Here is a 21,266-nt window from a genome sequence, read left to right on the forward strand (position 1 = left end):
GAAGGGTAGTGCTCACTAGGCTCGCCTCCTTTTACTGAGCTAGGTGGGCTCCTGTCAGCTGAGTGAGCCCTTGTTTGGACAGGAGCGTGGATTTTACCTCAGGAATACTTTGTATTCTGTGTTGTAATTGAAATCAAGATATTTGAAAATATAGAAAACATCTAAAATATTTAAATAAATGGTATTCTATTATTAACAGCATGATTAATCACGATTAATTTTTTAATCGCTTGACAGCCCTAGTCTGTGTGTGTGTGTGTGTGTGTGTGTATATATATATATATATATATATATATATATATAAAAATAAAATAGACGGGTAATATTAAGTAATATTAATAGTTTGAAGGTTTTACTTACAGAAACAATTTTCCTCATTTATTAATATATGGTATAGATTTTTAAAGGACCCTTAAAAAGAGGGCAAAGAACATAAAGAAGAGAACAGGCATTGAAAACTGTATAGTTACAAGTACTGCTGCAACATATACAGACGAGTCAAAAATGAGGAATTCCATTTTTCTGCACTCTCCATCACATTCTCCCATACGTATAACAGCACTTATTGTTATATATTCAGATGGTAAATTATTTTCTCTTCATAACAGTCCAATATTCCCATTATCTTCCGTTTTACCAACAATTCCAGTTTTTTTAGTATGTTTTAATGTATTGGATTATGGATGGCACACTTGACTCATTTTAATGTAAAAATAGTCTTATAAGCGGTGAATATGAGAGAAGAATATACAGTATGAAAGCTCCTGTTCAAATATTAACAAAAAATAGACATTTCTTTGTCACATGACTGAGTTACTAAAAATATTGCCAAATTAGGTAATTATAGTAATTTTGGGATTACTGGGGAATGTTAAAGAAATGTAATGGTGCACTAATTTCTCTACATTATTAGAAACCATGCATTTTACTGTCTCCTTCATTATTACAAGGAGATTCCTAATTATGATTTATCGGTTGTAATACCAAATTTTTATATTTTGTGTCATACTCTGATGTCATGATTACTTGTACAAAGGAATTGCATGGATATAGAAGAATTTGATGATTCTGATCATGATATATTGTAGGAATCACTAGTTCCCAAATATAATTAACTGGGTAATTTGCTGTGGGGCATTGTTCTTTTTAAGTATCACCATCTTTGTAACTAAACGGGACCTACATATGAATTAGTTCTCTTTGCTGTATTCCTGATTAACTTTCATGTATGGATAAAATGTATGATTTGCTTAAGACTTCAGACAGCTGTCTTTGTTGCTGTGGCAGCATGTAGCACCTACAGAGTCACATTCTAGATTCCCACTTTACATCTCTCTTCATCCCACTGGCATTTTTTGTAATTGCTTTTTACATAGAAAATATTAGTACAGATGAAATTTATTTAGCAAAGTTTCATTCAAATTTAGCCTAGACATTAGTGACCAAAAGTCATTGCCAGTTGACATTTGTCCTTTCCTGAAATAAGTAGAACAGGTTAAATAAATAAAAGATACTTGTAAAAAATGTCAAACATTTAAAGTTGTTTCCCTTGCACAGGTTTTGAGATATCCTATTTTCCATTTGTTTTTTTTAAAGCACTTTTTAATCAGTTTTTCAAAAACATAACTGAATTGACTCAACACCCAATTTTTGGCAGTGAAAACTTTTGACAGTGGGTTTGGATTTTTAAAAAGTCACAAATTTTCACACAAAAAAAAAGAAAGAAAAAAAGAAATTCCTAAAACCCACATTTGCAAAACTTTTCAGAAAAGGCAGGTTTTTACCCATGCCACATTACATTCAAAAATTGTTGACCAGCTCTAGAAATAAGTTGATTACCACAGTCCAAAGCCAACATGACAAAATACATTAATACTAACTGATACCCTTTGTTGAATATGCTCATTGAAGAAACTAAGGTCTAAATAAGCTTTGGGATATACTTTCCTAGAAATTTACCTTAGTCTCTCCATGTTCATATTGAAGTACGTTGATGAGACAGTGTAGACAGCTTACATGGCCTCTGTCTGTGCTATCAATAGGATATTTTTCAACACCAATATATTCATAATAAACTTTTAAGTAAGAAAGTTTAGAACAATCAAATTCTGGTATCATTGTGTTGGTACATAATAATACTAAGCACATTAAAATTCAGTACTCAGTGATTTCCAATATTTAAAAATACTGTAACCAAATGTTTTTCATCTTCTTTACAGAGAAAGCAGGCTACCTGAAATACAAAGAAGAACCATCAAAATTACTGTCTGGAAATAAATTTCAAGAGCGTTATTTTGTATTACGGGAAGGAAATCTGCTTTTTTACAAGGATATGAAGGTATAAACAAATACTCTGCACCGTTCTAATCATGAGCTATTAAGCTTAAAACTCCTTTCCTTTACTTATGAAAAAATGAATACAAGTTGACAGGCAAATCAGCAATTGTTATACTTGCCTACGCAATTCAGGGATTAAAATAAGAAGAAATGTTTTGCTTACGTGTTAGTTGTGAAAGTGGAATAAACTGAGAAAATGTAAGAGTTCATTTAGCTATGTTTGAATATTATGATAAACTTTGTTTTAATTAAAACAACTTTTAGAAACCAGTGTGGAGCTTTGTTTAAAGGCTGGGGTGTTTGTAAGTATTATAAAGCTCCAATAAACTGCTTATTTGTTTGCCCTACAAATTTCAAGACTTTTAGAAAACAAAAGGTACAAGAGTACAATAACTTTTTAAAAAATATTTTTGTTAAAAAGTCATGATAGAAGAGTTTTGGAAAATAACATCTTTCACTCTAGTATTTTCTCTCTTTTCTGTGTACTGTTTTATGAATGTTATCTTCTTTCGTTCTCTTCCGTATTCCCCTCCTGAAAAAAGTATGAAGTTGTTACTTAACTTTTTAATAATAAAAGCAGAAAAGTAAACCTATATTATTGGTTTAGGCCCAGTCTTGCAAACATACATGTGCTTAACTTCCTACACACGAGCAATTTCATTGGCTAACAGGGCTAGCCACATGTATAAAGTTGAGCATGTGTTAAAAGCTTTGCCACATTGGGTCCATAATATATTAGAGGTTTTTAGTACTTTGCAGAATGCTTTTGAATGTGTGCAATTTATACAAAATTATAAAACTAAGTAAATTACCCATTATCATGTATTGTATTTATGATTAGTTTTATTTGATTAATTTTAACATTGTTAGCTTCTGGTAAAGAATACATTTTAAATAAAGTATTGCTTTTTTAGTCTTGATGCTGTTTTTGTTTGTGCAGTAGATTTATACATATACTGTACTTTCTCTAAAGTACCTTGGGGGAATAGCCTCCTTTTCTTAGAGAAGAGCTTAATGCGTTAATAGCTAATGCAAGATTATGTAGATGAAATAGTATGTCTTTTTTTATGAATCCTTAGATATATTTCTTAAGTAGAATGACCACAGGAGGGGGGGATAGCTCAGTGGTTTGAGCACTGGCCTGCTAAACCCAGGGTTGTGAATTCAGTCCTTGAGGGGGCCATTTAAGGATTGGGGCAAAAATTGGGGATTGGTCCTGTTTTGAATAGGGGGTTGGACTAGATGACCTCCTGAGGTCCCTTCCAACCCTATGATTCTATGTCAGAAAGTGTCTAATTACTTAGTGAATTGGCTCATATGTAATCATTAATTAATACTCCTAAAACCTTACTTAGCACCTTGGCAAGAGCTTGATAGGATTAGTGTAAATTGCTTTAAACTTTTATTTTCCAGTTGCTAAACTGTTCTGTTTCACAAGTGTTTTGTTTGTTTGTTTTGTTTTTCTTCTGCTTTGTTTTTGGGTTTTGGTTTTTTTAATATATTTCTAAATACAGGTGACGTTTTCTATTAAATGGTAAAATACTGCATGAGCTTTAAATGGCTTTATAGAATTTAAGTTAAAAAAATGAGTAAATCATGGAAAAACTGTTCTGACAGGATACCTGAAACTATTTGTCTTTGGCTGTCATTTGATAGTTGTCTTTGCACTTGTAATTATTATAACTCAATTTTAAGTGCTATTTAGAAAACAGTAGTTGAGGGGGGTTGGTATTTGCAGGTGGAGAACATGTACTAATTAGATAAAATTAGTGAATGCTCATTAACAGCAAATTAAGTTAGTTGCTGGAGATGCATTCTTTTCTTTAAGAGGAAATGCTAATTCAAATTGCACTGTAATGGATCTAGATTAGAAATATATTTTGTACAGGTACTTACTCATTCAGCTGCCATATTGGAATTCTAGGTTTAGGAAAAATAGGCTCAGGGAATCTCTGTTACTTAGTTGATGCAGGCAATAGGTGAAGGTAGGGATGTGTGCTAAGTTGGCTTTGCCTGTATGTAAAGTTTATCACTTTGCCTATTCAGGGAAAGAAATAACAATTGACTTCCTTAACTTTCTGCATTTTTACAATTTTGAATGGAAGTTCCTTTGTAGAAACAACCGTGTTCTTTAAAATCTAACTGTTCTATTTCTATTCCCCCCAGGGTTGAAAGTGAGAGACTGGAAGCATTTGTATGGTCATAGAAAAATTAAGACCCTGGTTCAGCAAAGAATACGTATTTAACTTTAAGCACATGGATTTAAACTTGTGCTGAATGGAGGCCTAAAAGTGCTGAACCACAAATACTAAATCAATGTGGCTTTATGCTCCATGTATGAGACACTCAAATGTGCTTCTTTCTTTCTACTGGAGAATTTTTCAACTTCACTTCAATCTCCTAGCCTCAAGCTGGAGCTGTGAAACTCATGTATCTTATACACATATATAATTATACTAGGTCTGTATGAGGTAATTGATTATTTCCCCAAAGGTGATAGGGAGGAGTTAGAAAAATTAGAATTAGTGTCCCATAATGAAAAGATAAGAATAGAGAACCGCCAAAAGAAGAAAAAAGGGGATTGAGCATTTATAAACCATTTTTTTGCAAATTTCTAATGCAGTAATTAGAAACTTATGTTCATTCACAGAGTAGCAAACCTGAAAAAGTGCTGCCCCTCAGTTCACTGAAACTTTATCTTGGAGTGAAGAAGAAAATGAAGCCACCAACAAAGTAAGATTAGAAAAGAAACTGGGTTATGTTCTGTATAGCAAATTACTAGAGTTTTGTGATGGAACAGACACACGCACAAATGCATGCGCACGCACACAAAATCAGGAAGCCAAGTGAAGTCTGTCCCCTATTCTGAACGGAATTGCACTCTATAATATTACTTGTTCTGTCTGGTCCTGTGTTCCGTGCTAACTCTTCTGTCTTAGAAAATTACTCTATTGATTAGTTTTCTTAATCTGAAGTGTGTTTTCTGTTGTGGCTGTAACTATTACTAGCTCAATTTAATCTTGTAGCGTATATCCTGCATTCCAATGGTGGGCACACCTTTAGTGTGCCAAAAAAAATGACTTGTCCTGACCTTCGGTGCCAGTCCCTGGGTCTACACTGGAGGATTTTCCTTCTCCAGGTTCCATATTGCTGTGACTTTTCTTTCTATGTGAGCCATTCAGTGGCACTTCTGACTGAGTCAGGTTAGTTGCTGCAGACTAGTAAGTCTCCTGTCTTCAGAGGCAGAGCGCACTGTCCCTTAGGGTACACCCAGGCCTCAGAGTTGAGAGAAGCTGGCATCAGACCAAGGTCTCTCACTGCAGAGCTGCTTGTTTTCAAAGAGCCATATAGTTGTCCTCTCAACTTTTCTGCCCTATTGTGTGTGTCAGTGTATGCATGCACTCGCTTGCTCTCGCTGACTTTGTCTTTCCTTCTGTTTTGCTCATTCTGCCATCTTATTGTCTGGTCCCATATCTATCTTTTTTTTTTTTTTCTCCACTCTGTGATTCATTCTTCTTACCCCAGCCTTCCAGTCACTTACAAACTCTCAGAATCTTGTTTCTCTCACCACTGGAAATGGGGCAGGGCCATATTTTAAATTATATTGTCTGACTTCATTTTAGAAACCGTCTTCACTTGACTGCCCTCACTACTTGCCCTACCTGCTTCAAATCCATGTCCCTATCGCTGCCAGTAGGAATACTTTGGCCTGTTACAGCACTTTCATCAAAGGATCTCAGTCATTAATTTGTGTTTGTAGAGGACTAAATATCAGTGTTCCTCTTGAAAGTGAACATGTAAAAATGTCTGTTGTCTCAGCTGTGTTCCTTGTGTGTATTCAGTCATAGTTTTTCTTACTTTAGTGACAAAAATGCTTTTTTTAAACTCTCGGCAGCCCTGCAGAACCTACACAGCTAAGGCCGAATGAGCTGGATGCTACTCCATTTTGTATATCATCAAAGAATTCCTAATAAGTTCCAACGAATTACAAATGTATAACTCCATGAGGTTGCATAGGCGTTACTGAAACTATAAAATGTATGGGGTATCACAGAGATAACTGAGAGCATAATTCGATCTATTAAACTTTGTTGCTGTTTTGATGATTCGTGAGGTGAAAGGAGCCTAGCTTGACTGCATTGGCAGATATGCTAGTTAGATAAAAAGGTCCTGTCACAACTTGTAAATAAAGCATAGTTGATATCAAAAGCATTGAGACAGTAAACTTGGAACCCCATAAGGCGATTTTAAATGAGAATGCTTTTCAGATTAGAACCATACATTAAACTTCTTGCAATAGTTTTTGAGGTGTAATCTCTGTGTAAAATTAACTTCCCTATGGAATATTCTGCAAGCACCCTAAAGCTAGCATTCAAAGTTATGGCTTTGGTTTCTGGTAAATAAATAAATATTTATTTTTAATGTGGAGTTTTATTTTTTTCAGCTGGGGTCTTACAGTATATTCTGAAAAGCAACACTGGTAAGTAATCAACACCAACAAATGTGTGTTTGCCTGTTCAATGTCAACATATTTTAAATAGTGTGCTTGAAATCTAATGTGGGTGTGTGATTCTTGTTTTTGATTTTTACCTGTTGATTTGTTGCAATAACTTTTAGTTTAAGCTGTCAGTTTCGTATCCTTACTAAGATCCCTGTTCAGCAAAGCCCCAAAGCACAGGCTTAAAACTGTGATTTGAAATCCAAGGAACTAAGCACATGCTTAAAGTTAAACAGGTGCTTCAGTTTTTGTAGAATAAGGACAGATTCCTGAATTGGATCCTATATACATTGCCCTCAGTCTTTTCATAATATACATTTAATATATATTTTAAAAGTTCTTATGTATAAAATATGAATAATAAAATACTAACAACATTAAATAATTAAGAGAAATCCAAGCAGGTTTTGAATGTCAAAACAAGAACTACTTCTGTGGTATGTGAGAACTACAGTTGGATACTTCATTAAGCTGTTGTTTATTTTAATGATACCACATATTGTATTGTAGGCACATGTGTTGTGATGGACAGGATACACAGATGGAGTGGATGACCAGTATTTTCAATGCACAGGTAATACTTTGTTCAGAGGAAATAACGATTTTTAAAAATTCTCTACATTTTCATATTTAGCGGTGAATCACTGCGTTTCACCAGTAATTTGTACTTATCTGAAAAACAATTAAACGAATACATGTACAGATGTTCTGAATGCACCTATATTGTAGCAAAAAGAACAACGCTGTGAAGCCAGTAATGTTACTGAAATGCTTGAGGTATACAACTGCAAGGAGATGTGGACTTAGCCCATCTATGGGCTATAGCTCAAGTGCTTACAAGTGATAGGTAATAATTGCTTCACATTTGAGCTGTAGGTTTTTTTGGAGGAGTTCATAGAGTTCTCCTGGGTTTTCTTTTGTGTTGCAGAGAATCTGGACAAAGAGAGGCAACCCACTTGCCCATCACCAGTAAACATATTGGGTGTAACATATTGGATTTCACCTATTCTCTTAAGTCACATGGATACCTGCTACTAAGTTGTAGGGAAGGAGGGGTATGGTTTTGAGTGGTAGCTCAAGAATACATCCATACAAAAGGATTTTAATGTGCTTGGGTAGTGGTGAGAGGGATTAAAAGAGATGGGGTAACATTTCACCCAGAGTGGAGAGCTGTACACACAACCATTTAATGAGAATTTTGAAAATGGTGCTATATTTGCATCAGAGTTGCTTCTACTTTTTTCCATGAGGATTCAGGATGCTTCTTGGCAAAGTCACTGCAGGTAACAGTTGTCAAACGTTGATTTTGTGATTCCTTCATAAGGAAGCATTAAATTTTACAGATTAGATCAATGAAGCTCAGAAATATCAGACAACATTTAAATTTGGGTGCCTATATCCATATTTAGGCAACTATGTGTTTTTGATCTCCAGAAGTGCCGAGTATTGGGAGTAGCATATGTTCAGCACTTCTGAAAATTTAGCTATTTTTCAGAAATAGAAAACTTTAAGCAAGCAGATTTGAAAATGTTGTCCTTAACCTTTCTCAGCTTTATTCTCCTAATGTAAAATCTTCAAAAGTGCCTAAGTCACATGTTCAAGAGATGTAGGCACGTAGGACTGTAAGTCCAAAGGACACTAAGTCACTTAGACATGTCTTGCCCCTGCGTACCAAATGGGATAATACTTCCTTGTGGTGAAAATATTAAAAATTCAACAGGGCTAAGAGAAAACTGATATTTTAGATGCCAGAGGTGAGGTGTTTGCAAATGTCATCCTTGTATTGAGTGTGACTGCACCGTCTTGTCTGCCTGTGGCAGCCGGTGTTTTAAATTCTGTCTGTTTTCACCAATGCTAAATATCTTTATAACCCCAATTAACTGATGGGTATAGAAGTTGAGACCTCCTGGCTTCCAGTCTGGTGCACCATCACCAAACCATATAGAGGGAGAACATGCTGCCTGTTTTGCTGGGAGCTGTTGCAATGTTAGTTAGAGCAAAATGCACATTTTCTTTTTCAAGAAAGTATTGAAACAGACGCAGTATTCACACCAGCATCACAGTTAGCATCACACCACATCCATGATTACAGCTAAGACCTCTATAATTTGCATAACATGGTTGCAGTGCAACCAGGAGAGGATTTCAAGTCGATTTTCCCCTATACCACTTTAAGTAAAACTACCCAGTGGCTTACGTCCAGTGCATTTCACCAAGATGTGGCCATGGAGGCCATGCGAAATGCTTAAGAGGCACCTTATGTGGAACCATCCCAGAGATCTGGCACCCAACCTGCCAAATCCTCCTCTGCCCTTTCCTTATGTGAGAGATGATGAGGTGCCTCTTTCTGTGTAAGATACAGAAGCTCGCTCTTCCCCCCTTAGCTTGCACAGCAATTCCACCAGCCAAATGTAGGCCATCTCCCACTCTGGATTGCAATGGCAGATCTGGACACTACTGGTCCCACACTGGAAACCTGCCATGCAGTTGTAATAAGCAAAATAAAACTGGACAAAGTAAACTCTCTCTCTAGCTAATTTTCCCAAGTTTCTTTGGGTGAAGAGAGGCTAAAAACTCACACTCTGCTCATCAGCTGGAGGGGCAGAAAAAACCCTTCCTGACTTGTAAAAAGTGCACCAACTGAACATAAAGCACTGAAAAGAAGTAGCAGCAGCAGCAGCAAACCAGTGCATAGCCAAGGGATAAATGGGATGTGGACAGGAAGTAGATACAGAAATGGCCACCTACACTTGGGATATTTTCATACCTGGTTATGTCCTTACACCACTAAGTGGGATTTAGGTAGGTATTTCCTACTGCCCCAACCCCACATGAGATGGCCCATCCCCTGCCACTACTGACAAACACTCTCTCATTACCTGCACCATGGCTGAACAGGAGGAGAGGAGATTTTCACAATGTTTACTCTATTTGATCAAAGGTGATTATTTTTTTTAATCTGAAGATGGTCTTTGGGACTTTTTATAACAAGGGTAAAGCTTGTCTGTGCAGAGCTTTCTCAGGAGCTGACCCAAGAATGAAGAATGAACTCTCACAGGAAGTAAGGACCATCACAAACCTCATCACCTTTCCGTCTAAATGCAAGGCACATTTATTTGGCCTTTTCCTTCTCTAATATAAACATATGGCAATGTGTGTGTGTGTATATAAATTCCAAACCAAAACATTCCACTGCTCCCCTGGGAGAAGATGAGAAAATAAACATGTGACAAATGTGGAAGTAGATGTCGCTGTTAAATTAGGCTTCCTTTTTCTTCATGTGGAAGTCGTTATACAGCAATATCAAACAATACAATGCAGAGGTACAATTGCAGCAGGAGCCATAAATTGTTTAGAATTTACTGTGTTGTGTGCACTTATAGCAATATTAAGAGAATATTGAGAATGTAATAGTTAGCAACCCTCTCAGGCTGTCATTCTATTAAAAAAATGATTTCATTGTTAACATACCTTCTTTCATAAAAATTAATATATATGATTATCCTGCTTGTGTTCTGAGTATATAATACAGAATGGACACATGATTATTGCAATACATACTATATAATCATATACTTTGAGGGAGAGTCTGTCTTAGACCTTTGTAAATAGTGGAAGTTGGATGTGTAATGTGTAATGTAATCGTCTCGGAAGCAACAGACTTTTCAAAACCTTGTCTTATTCAGCTCCTCCAGGCGAAGTAACTATTGTGGTTTCCATGGAAACAGCTACCAAATTGGAAATACATTTCATGGGGATAACAAGGGTAGGGTCTCAATGAATAGGTTCACAGGTTATTGACATAGGTTGCTTAAAAACAACTCATCCAAAGCTTAGTAACTCTGTTCAAGTCCTATTGATGCAAGATCACAAGAAAGATAATGTTACAACTCTGACCAGCAAGTATGGAGTCAAACATATTCATTAAATCAATCTGGAATGAAGACTTACAGAAGCAGTTCATATTTTGGGGGATTGTTTAAACAGAAGAATGCATGTTGCTACTTTTTTTCCCCCAACTTCAGCATATTCCTCAATTTTTTTTTAAACTGTCATCTCATTACTTATGATTAAGGCTAAGATTTTGTCACAGATTCTTTTAGTCAAAGTCATGGATAGGGCAAATAATGAAAAATCACAGAAGCCTGTGACCTGTCCCTGACTTTTACTAAAAATATCCATGCCAAAGTGGGGAGCCTGGTCAGCTGCAGGCAGGCTGGAGGCTCATAGCTCCAGGGTCCCCCTCTGCTGGCAGCTCCAAGTTGTGGGGTCCCCCCTGCCTCCTGCAGTGGCTGGGAGCTGCAGGCGCTCCCCCTATTGCTCGCAGCTGCCGGGAGCTCCAGGGGTCCCCCCTTTGCCCGCTCACAGGCAACAGAGGGCCCTGCAGCTCCTGGCCTGCACTGGCTGAAGTCACGGAGGACTTCGGAAGTCACAGATTCCGTGACTGCTGCAACTAAATTGCAGCCTTACTCATGATATTCAGTATATAAATTAACAATATTAACAGGATGTATTAAGGGAAGAATTTTATTCAGCATTCTGGTCTTTAACAGATGTAGCAACACCATGAATTATTTGTGCCATTAAGTGGTAATGAGACACCACTGATCTATTTTTCCATGGTAAAATATTATTTGCAGTAAAATCAGTACTTGAGGATGAAATAACTCATGCTCCAAAAGATTATCATAAAATCTCAGAATGCTTTGTACGTGCAAGTGTTTGTCTCTGGTATGAAGTTAATCCTCATCACCACTATATATTAGAAAAAACATTGTAAGTATGTAAGCTGGATTTGTTATCCTGAATCAGCATTTAAATGATGACCATGTTTAAAATTGTTATGCTTTCTGTTCTTATACAAGATGCATTGGCATGATATCTGAACACATTTCTGTGGATAGTTCTTTAGACAGTAGGGTTAATTTGTTTGAATAGTGTGATGAACCTAGATTTGAACTTCAAGATGAATGTAAAGAAGGCATATAGGTGTCAAGATATTTGCATTAAATTATCCAAAGGTAGACTCTTTGCCGTTAGAAGAGGAAGAAGCCTAATTTGGTGATGGACCCATTTTCTCTTACTCCGTAGAAACGTTTGCTCTTTAGCTGAACAGTGTGGTATTCAGGGAAGATATTACTTATTAATCCTTTTCTTTTTCCCTCCTCTGATGAGGTAGGTACCATAGTGTTGTAAATTTTATCCTACTATAACTTAATTATTCTAGTTTTCTGGCTTCAATTGGAGAAGGTTGGGTTAGTATGGAAATTATTCATTTTGTATTTTGATTGGGTAAACAGTAAAATAAATAAATATATATATATATATATATATATAGCCTAAAATAGGATCATTGTTTTCTTTAAGTATGTGGCATAGTCATCCCATGGGATATGGCTCAAGCCCAGTCTTGAATTTAATAAAACTAGTCTGGACAAAAAGCACTTAACATAGTTATCTAGGAAATAAGGTATTGATGGGAAGATGAGCAAAAAAGATCTTTTCCAATTCTAATTTCTGTGTGCATGTATTCCTCTGAGCACATCATGGGGCTGACAAGTAAAGCCAAAATTAGCACCCAGATGAAGATACACCTTCAAGTACATAGACAGTAATTCTTCTGCTTAACAATGCAAATAAGGGAGCCTTGTTTCTTTGCTTAGAAAGAAAATTTATTATTTGGAGTGCAAAACCTCTTTATGAAAGCCAGTTGAATATGTGACCCTTTTAAACTAAATAAATACATGCAGAATTCTTGCAGTATATTCCATGGAGAATTTTTAAAAGTTTAGAAAACTCTTGAAGAATTTCAGAAATCATTGTAAGTTGAGCACCAGAAATTCTCTCTTCAGTTGCTTTGAAATAACGTTCCGCATCCATCATGACAGCAGTCATTCTCGGATAAATGCAATGCAAACACTGCCTGTTTCTCTGAACTCAACCTTCCCAGAGACTTTCCACCTCGTTGAATCCATCAGGGACTAATGGCATAACTGAGGAGTGGTTACAGTTCTTTAATTATAATATGCTGTGGAGGAAGAAACTGCAAGATTTGGGCATGCTGAGATGGGCATTGCCTGGGTGATAAACATATCTTGTCTGAATTTAGAGGCCATGTACTAATGGCAGCAAACACATACTCTTTCTCGTATGCCTGTCGCTTTGTGCTTTGCAAAACCGATCTGCAGACTCTTCGCTCTTGAATAATATTTACAAGGTAGACTTGATATATTATATGTTCTCTTCTGAAAAGACAAAGGTGTTTTGATATATTTCTGTTGACAAGAGCCACCTAGATGAGCCAGAACTATGAATAAGTAAATTTTAATTTTGCCTAATGAGTTGCAGATATTCATAATTTATTATTTACCATTCAATTAAAACTTACAGACACACAGGGTGGGATTCCCAAGGGGGACTTAAGTTCTGAAGTCCCACATTCAGGCTCCACCTGACCACTTTAAAGTCACCAGTTGGGCAAGCGCACAGCCATCTAACTCCTGCCACTGCCCAGTGCCTAACTCTCAACAGAATTCACAACATAGGCATTTCCCCCCACACCTATCTTACTTTTGGGACCCATTCCAGTAGACATGCGCAAAGCATGCCTAAACCCACACTAAGCAGGAGGAAGAAGTGGTGTGTCCTTTAGTCCAAATCTTAGAGCATTCAGGATGTGGGAGACCTGGACTGAAATCTCTGTTGAGCTGATTTGACGCAGGGATTTGAAATGGGGTTTCCCACCTCCTAGGTGTAGTCCCTAACTGCTGGGCTATTGGCCACATTGGGGTGGGTCTCCCTCAATCTCTTATGTTAAAACTGTCTCACTTTGTTTAAAATAATTAAATATTCATTGGACACCAAGAAAATTAGTGTGACTCTATAGCCCAGTTGTTAGGGTATACACCTGGGAGGCGTGAGATCCAAGTTCAAGTCCTCCTGCCGCAATGATTATTTCTACACAGTAGAAAAGCTTCATGTGAAACCAGGTGAGTGTTGCAATGCCTAAGTCTCCCTAGTGAATTCCACCCATAATTCTTTATACTAAAATGTAATTAATCCCTTCACCCAAAGAAGTGGTGTTTCTACTTGCTGTCTACCTGTTTTATCGGCAAAGAGTTCTGTGGCACCTTATAGACTAACAGACGTATTGGAGCATAAGCTTTCGTGGGTGAATACCCACTTAATCAGATGCATGTAGTGGAAATTTCCAGAGGAGGTATAAATATGCAAGCAAGAATCAGGCTAGGGATAACGAGTTTAGTGCAATCAGGGAGAATGAGGCCCTCTTCTAGCAGTTGAGGTGTGAACACCAAGGGAGGAGAAATGCTTTTGTAGTTGGCTAGCCATTCACAGTCTTTGTTTAATCCTGAGCTGATTGTGTCAAATTTGCAAATAAACTGAAGCTCAGCAGTTTCGCTTTGAAGTCTGGTCCTGAAGTTTTTTTGCTGCAGGATGGCTATCTTTAAATCTGCTATTGTGTGTCCAAGGAGATTGAAGTGTTCTCCTACAGGTCTTTGTATATTGCCATTCCTAATATCTGATTTGTGTCCATTTATCCTTTTATGTAGGGACTGTCGAGTTTGGCCGATGTACACAGCAGAGGGGTGTTGTTGACACATGATGGCGTATATTACATTGGTGGACGTGCAAGTGAATGAACTGGTGATGGTGTGGCTGATCCGATTAGGTCCTGTGATGGTGTTGCTGGTGTAGATATGTCCCACATATCTACACCAGTGACACCATCACAGGACCTAACCAGATCAGCCACACCATCACCAGTTCATTCACCTGCACGTCCACCAATGTAAGTGGGTATTCACCCGCGAAAGCTTATGCTCCAATACGTCTGTTAGTCTATAAGGTGCCACAGGACTCTTTGCCGCTTTTTCAGATCCAGACTAACACGGCTCCCCTCTGTTACCTGTCTTATGTTTCAGCCATGAGGAGATTACATGTTGTAGGTTAAGATTTTTAAAGATTTTCTACTGAGTACATTTAATCCTTTGGGATGGGTGGGCAAGATGTATGACTAAATCCCCTGAACTTTCTTGGAAGTCTGAACCATAACTATTATGACAACTAACTTATAGTAATAAATTAGTATAAATGGAACATAGACAGTGTACTAAGACCTTAAAGCTCTATTCACTTAGCATCTTGCAGTCCTCCAGCAATACTTCTGATGTATTTGTAGAAGCATCAACATAATTATAAAAACATGCTCCTGTTATCTTAAAAAAAAAGTCATAGTTTTATATGGAGCGATAGTATAGCATATATATGGTCTTACTAAGGCAATTTTGTACATAAAAAGCAACGTATACATCATAATAAAATTGCATGCCAAGAGTAAGGAATTCTTTGTTTCTACAGCACAGTGATATATGGCCACCAGCTGGAAAAGCAAGAAAACAGTCTATCACTAAAAATCCAAAGATTGGAGGCTTACCTTTAATTCCCATTCAGCAGGAGAAAAATAATTCTAAAACCAGAGGAAATGCAGAGGTAAGCTGGTGGTTAAAGTTTGTGTTGAATTTTAATTACAATGCTATATTTTGTTGTCCTTTTTAAATAGTCCAGGAGCAATTCTCTCTCTGGAGTTGGATAAATGAAGTGAGCTGTAGCTCACGAAAGCTTATGCTCTAATAAATTTGTTAGTCTCTAAGGTGCCACCGGTACTCCTTTTCTTTTTGCGAATACAGACTAACACGGCTGCTACTCTGAAACCTGTAATTTCTAATGTTAGTGTCCTTTGTATTGCTTTGCCATTAAAGGAATAGTTAGGACAATGTAATTAAATGTTACACTTACTATGTATTTTGTTCCTTTTCTTTCCCTTTTGTCCAGTTAGGGGACTGGAGTATTTTTTTTCCCCCAAGAGTGCTGTCCACTTGACTGCACCAACCAGACAAACAAGTTGTATACTGTTAACAGTGGCATGCTCAAATCCCCTGTGCCAGGGGTTCTGAATTTTTTTCCCCCGAGGCCCATGTGTGTAACTGTGATAGGCTCTTGTCAACTGCTGCAAATGGCCCACCTTGATTATCACTACAAAATGTCCTCGCTCCCTCCCCCCCCCGCTCTCCTGCTGGTAATAGCTCACCTTAAGTGTTCACTCTGGTTACAATGTGTATGGTAATACCCATTGTTTCATGTTCTCTATGTATATAAATCTCCTCACTGTATTTTCCACTGAATGCATCCAATGAAGTGAGCTGTAGGTTGCAAAAGCTTATGCTCAAATAAATTTGTTAGTCTCTAAGGTGCCACAAGTACTCCTTTCCTTTTTGCAATAGGCTCTATAGCTCATTATTAACACTTCTTGAGGAAAATTATTAATTTTAATTATTAAATACATATAAACTGTGATATTGTAAATAAACAATATACATGTTTACTTTTCATTTTAATGTAATAATAGAAATCCCTAGCAATATGCACTCAAAGAAATGCTTGAAGATCTTTGAAATGAAACCGTTTTCGTAAAGCTACACTTTAAAAAAATGTTGAGAGCGAATTGTGTTGTGGTCAAACAGGAAAACACAATTTTGTATAAAATTGAACAATAAGCAATACAACAATGTTAACAATTTTGTTAAAAATGCTTATTTCATTTTAAAACAAAATAGTTGTCCAACTTTGAACGTTATATTGTGTTCAGTTTTTTTAGTGTAAAATGTGAGTTTCTCTGCTGTGTAAGTAAGACCCAATCCTATTCTCAACTAATTAGAAAGGAACAAATATTGTAATAAAATATAAAACAACTTACAGACAAGGAGTCTTCTTAATGGGATGGATGTGCCTGCTTTTCCTTGCACTTTTTCCAGCTGAGGACATACGTTAGTGAGGCGCATCCTGATCTCATCTTTACTTTTCAGCCTTTCAGCCAACTCAGGATGCAGGCAGTGAGTAGCCAGGGGCCGTCTGTGTGCAGGAAGGTAGCCTGGATGCAGACAGGGATACCCTAGGGGCTGTGTGGGGGCAGGGGCAGATGGGGGTAGCTAGGGGTTGTATGCAGAGGTGGGGGTAGCTCAGGGTCCCAGCAGGGGTGTAATTCAGGATGCAGGCAAGAGGTAGCTAGGGGCTGTGTGTCAAGAGGGGTCTAGCTCAGGATGCGGGGAGGGGCTTTCTGAGGGAGTGCTTCTGCTATGGTGCCTGTCCATGCGCTCAGTCCCTAGTTGGCACAGTGGGGGCAGCTCCGCTCCTTGGGGCTATGTGCATGGCAATGGCTTTGTACACCATTACTGTGGCCAGAACTATTATGCTGCCCCAGCTCTTCAGCAAAATTGATTTTTTTTGTAAGCTGTTATGTAAAGTAATGAGGAAAATTCACAATCTCAATATTATTGAATATTGTGTTAATTTGAACCATTCTGTTTCTGATTTCTTGTCTTTATTCAGCATATTAAAGATGGAAAGCTGACATTCAGTGAACAAGATGAAAATGACATCGTGGAAGAAAAAAAGAATTTAAAAGAAAGAACACATATCGTGGCACAATGCTTAGAGCGCAAAGAGGAGAAAGTGAGAAACCATGTAAAAAAACATCGAAGCTTGATCTGTGTTGAGGACACAGGTGCTGACATTGTTGACTTACACCAAAGTCCCTATAAAGAATCAAGGACACTGAAGAAACATGAGAACAAAACAAACAAATCTAATTTGGAATCTGATAAGTGGCCACCAAATGTTATTCAGGAACTAAATACAGTTCTGCAGAAAAACAGAGCCCTCCATGAAGAAACCTAAAGCTGAATTTGTAAGAGACAGATCAAACAGGTCAAAAAACCTGATTATTCCAGGCAATAAATAGCTTGTTTGTTAAAGTGTGTGTACAGTTTGTACAGTGTAGAGAGGATGAAATGTGGTTATATACAGCTGCTGATTTTTAAATGACAATTATGTATGTGATGGTAATATGACATAATTTAAGATTAAACACAGAGCTTTTAAGTGTAGAAAATTCCTCGTATGAAATCCTGGAATTTAAAGGCAGTGGCAGTTTTGGCATTGACTTCAGTGGGGCCAGGATTTCACCCATCATTTTGAATGCAGACTTGGTTAGTGTTCTAACCAGAGTACTTCAATTAAAAATGACCATTTAAATGTTAAGTACAGTTTGCTTATGCTCTGTAGGTCCAGAACCCTTTTCTCAATATGGGAGAAATCTTCTTGTAAAAAGAGACCAAAGTGCACATACATACTGTGGTTGTCTAATAATATATAAGAATAAGTAACATATGATCTAATCTGATGACAAATCTTGCAGTATCTTCTCTCTGCTAAACAGGTTGAAATTGATTTAAAGCAAGTGTATCTAGAGGACTGGCTAGATCATATGATCAGGAATGCAAGGCAGAACTTTCATCTTTAGGTTCCTCTTTTGGATGCTTGCTAGTGACAAAGTTGTTATCTGATGGCTATTCAGTAATCACCTGCAAAATGAATTTCCTTATGAACAGATGGCTCACTCACAAAACCACCCATCAAATTGGCGCTAATTCATCCTGTCACAGAATGGCCAGGAATGAAATCATCATGGAGACGAAATTATCCTTTCACCCTTAGAGGTGGTCCCACCAGATCAAGATGGAGCAAGACATTGATTGAGGCTGCAATCCATGCTATAGCTCTTCTGAGGATAAAGAGAGGGTTCAGGCTCTACCAATCTAGTACCCTTCAGGAGCACTAAATTCTTTAATATTGAGGAGGGAAGGGAAACTGCCTTATTTCATCAAGCTTTATAAAGTGTAATATTGTCCTTATTTAATTAACCAGCATATTTTCTGATTTTTTTCCTGTTGCCATATTTCTATGCAAACAGAAGCAGTGTCCTCTGTGATTAGCTTGTTCCTCTTCCTGATATGAATGGATGTCATAGTTGTCGTTGTTATGTCACAGTTATGTCTCAAGGTTAGCACTGAACACATCAGTCTGGAGGAAGTTAATTCTGAAAGAGAAAGCTGCCATCTGAATACAAGTGTCTTGGTAATCTGTATGTTCTGAAAGGAAGGACAGAAAAGCTACAATTTTATGGGTTTTTATAATGTTTTATTTTTAATAGTCTGCTGGAATGTAGCAGTAGCAAGGGTTCCTCTATCACTCACTTTGCACTTACTCTGTTTGATTGTAAAATCTAAAAATAAGTCCCATTTACTTAAGAGTGCTGAATGTGAAATACATTCTTAAATGTTTTCCTGAATCAGGGCCTATCTTTGTCGGAAGGAGGATATTTCATCAAAATGCTTATGCTGTCTGTCTGAGGCTGGTCCTGAATTTACTGTTTACAGTTATTCATGTATTTTCACATAATTTTTTTTCAGTGTCGTCTTAAGATGATTGCATAGTTGATCTTTTATTGTGTCATTAAGACTGTTATTCATTCTTGTGCAGAGGTCTCATGCACCACTGGAGTCCCACATTAATAGATGAAAATGGAGCAGTGGGAGAGTTTTTTGTATTGGGTGAGTGTGCTCATATAAGAGAATAACATGTTCTATTTTATCTTCACTGAAATACTGCAAAAAAGTCTTCTCCTGGTTTGACCATAGCTTGCACAGTTGCTGCAAAGGGTACTAAAAATTTAAGGAAAAAAGCTGCTTACTTGAAAAAAAAATTCAAACTAAATATTGTTTACTTTTCAACTGTGGTTAAACTACCTGACTTTATGGCTATTGGATTATCAGTGAAAATATTTCACCTAAAGTATAAATAATCTTTCAGTGTTTTCTACATGCATAACACACATTGTTTGAATCGTGGCACTGTTAAACTTAAACACAACTTCTGTAATAAAATGGAAGTGTGATTACATTCATTTAAAATTCATTACTTGTGAGTCTCTGATTTCGATTCAAATTATTACCTGATGTTCAATCAGTATTGCACTAATCACTGAAACTGGTCTAAGAACTGAAGAATAAATGTATTATCTGTAATAGTGTTGTAATGGTTGCTCTGTTTTGTATGTCATCTATTCTGGAATGGGATGGAAACTAATTTCCAGAGAATAAATATTTTCTTTAAATTGTGTTGTGTAATCTCTTCAGAAAAAAAAAATCATCAAGCCAGTGATAATTGTTGTAGAAATTATTTCTATGCATATCTCCATACCATTGCTACTAATCCTTGCAGTACCTTTGTATGGTAGTAATTAGTTATCCCCACCTTACAGATGAGAAAAGAAAGGCGGCAACTAAAATAAATGATTTGCACAAATCATAAAGTGTCAGAGCTGGGATTAAAATTTAGGAATTAGTATATCTCAGGTCCTTTATTATATTAGCCTCCCTACTTAGAAAAGCCAATAAAGATCCATACTATTTATTCCCACAATGTCAGTTCTCTGTGCATTTTCAAGCTCTACTGAGAAAAGTTTTTAAAATACTTTTAGCTCAGCTATTAAAAGAGCCACTGAAGAGTTAGCTAGATGTTGTTCTATCCTAGGAATAATCACCAAACTTACGATTCCAGGAAGTGAAAATGAAGATGATGTCGGAAGGTATGTTGTAATACAGAGAGCAACCATATACTTAGTGTTGCATATCTTAATTACTTTATAAATCCTTCTGGAATTATTATGGAAATGCACATTTATATTCATAGATTCTAAGCCAGGAAGAACCACTGTGATCATCTAGTCTGACCTCCTATATAGTACAGGTCATAGAACTTCCCCAAAATAATTCCTAGAGCATAATTTTTAGAAAAACATCCCATCTTGATTTAAAACTTGTCAGAGATGGAGAATCCACCACAACCCTTGGTAAATTGTCCCAATGGTTAGTTACTCTCTCCGTTAAAAATGTACACCATATTCTTCATTGAGATCAGAAAAATGTTCTATGCTGTACAATTTACTTCAGTTCATGGCTGATCTTATAATATGTGCTGTTCCTGGTACTGCAGAATGCATTTCTTCACAAATTATACCTTGGTTATATAAACAGTAATCCTTTCTTTTTTTTTTAAGAACTCAATTAGTATTGATTTATCTGGTACTGCAGACTACTTTGGAACTACTAATTTAGAATAAATTTGAGGTTTGCTGTATATATGAATAGGTTTAATAACTTATAGATTCATAGATACTAAGGTCAGAAGGGACCATTCTGATCATCTAGTCCGATCTCCTGCACAGCGCAGGCCACAGAATCTCACCCACCCACTCCTACAAAAAACCTCACCTATGTCTGAGCTATTGAAGTCCTTAAATCATGGTTTAAAGACTTCAAGGAGCAGAGAAGCCTCCCTCAAGTCAACCATGCCCCATGCTACAGAGGAAGGCGAAAAACCTCCAGGGCCTCTCCAATCTGCCCTGGAGGAAAATTCCTTCCCGACCCCAAATATGGCGATCAGTTAAACCCTGAGCATATGGGCAAGATTCACCAACCAGATACTACAGAAAATTCTTTCCTGGGTAACT

At 37.0% G+C, this 21,266-nt stretch overlaps 1 protein-coding gene across 7 annotated transcripts in view; it reads left to right on the forward strand.

Moving 5' to 3' along the window:
• The window catches only part of ARAP2 (ArfGAP with RhoGAP domain, ankyrin repeat and PH domain 2), a 194,189-nt gene extending 174,321 nt beyond the window's left edge, over positions 1-19,868 (forward strand). For 2 of the 7 annotated variants that reach the window (XM_038400790.2, XM_043513990.1), the window contains exons 28-33: positions 2,220-2,338; positions 4,988-5,070; positions 6,782-6,817; positions 7,346-7,409; positions 15,215-15,346; positions 17,243-19,868. In XM_038400790.2, coding sequence (XP_038256718.1) covers positions 2,220-2,338; positions 4,988-5,070; positions 6,782-6,817; positions 7,346-7,409; positions 15,215-15,346; positions 17,243-17,590 — 782 coding nt within the window. In that variant the 3' untranslated portion in view covers positions 17,591-19,868. Of the gene's footprint in view, positions 1-2,219; positions 2,339-4,987; positions 5,071-6,781; positions 6,818-7,345; positions 7,410-15,214; positions 15,347-17,242 lie in introns of those variants that run through there. The other 5 variants (XM_043513991.1, XM_043513992.1, XR_006281136.1 and 2 more) reach the window with 4 other exon arrangements.
• Positions 19,869-21,266: the final 1,398 nt, after the last annotated feature.

The sequence above is a fragment of the Dermochelys coriacea genome, chromosome 4, assembly GCF_009764565.3.
Source record: "Dermochelys coriacea isolate rDerCor1 chromosome 4, rDerCor1.pri.v4, whole genome shotgun sequence".
Taxonomy (NCBI): domain Eukaryota; kingdom Metazoa; phylum Chordata; order Testudines; family Dermochelyidae; genus Dermochelys; species Dermochelys coriacea.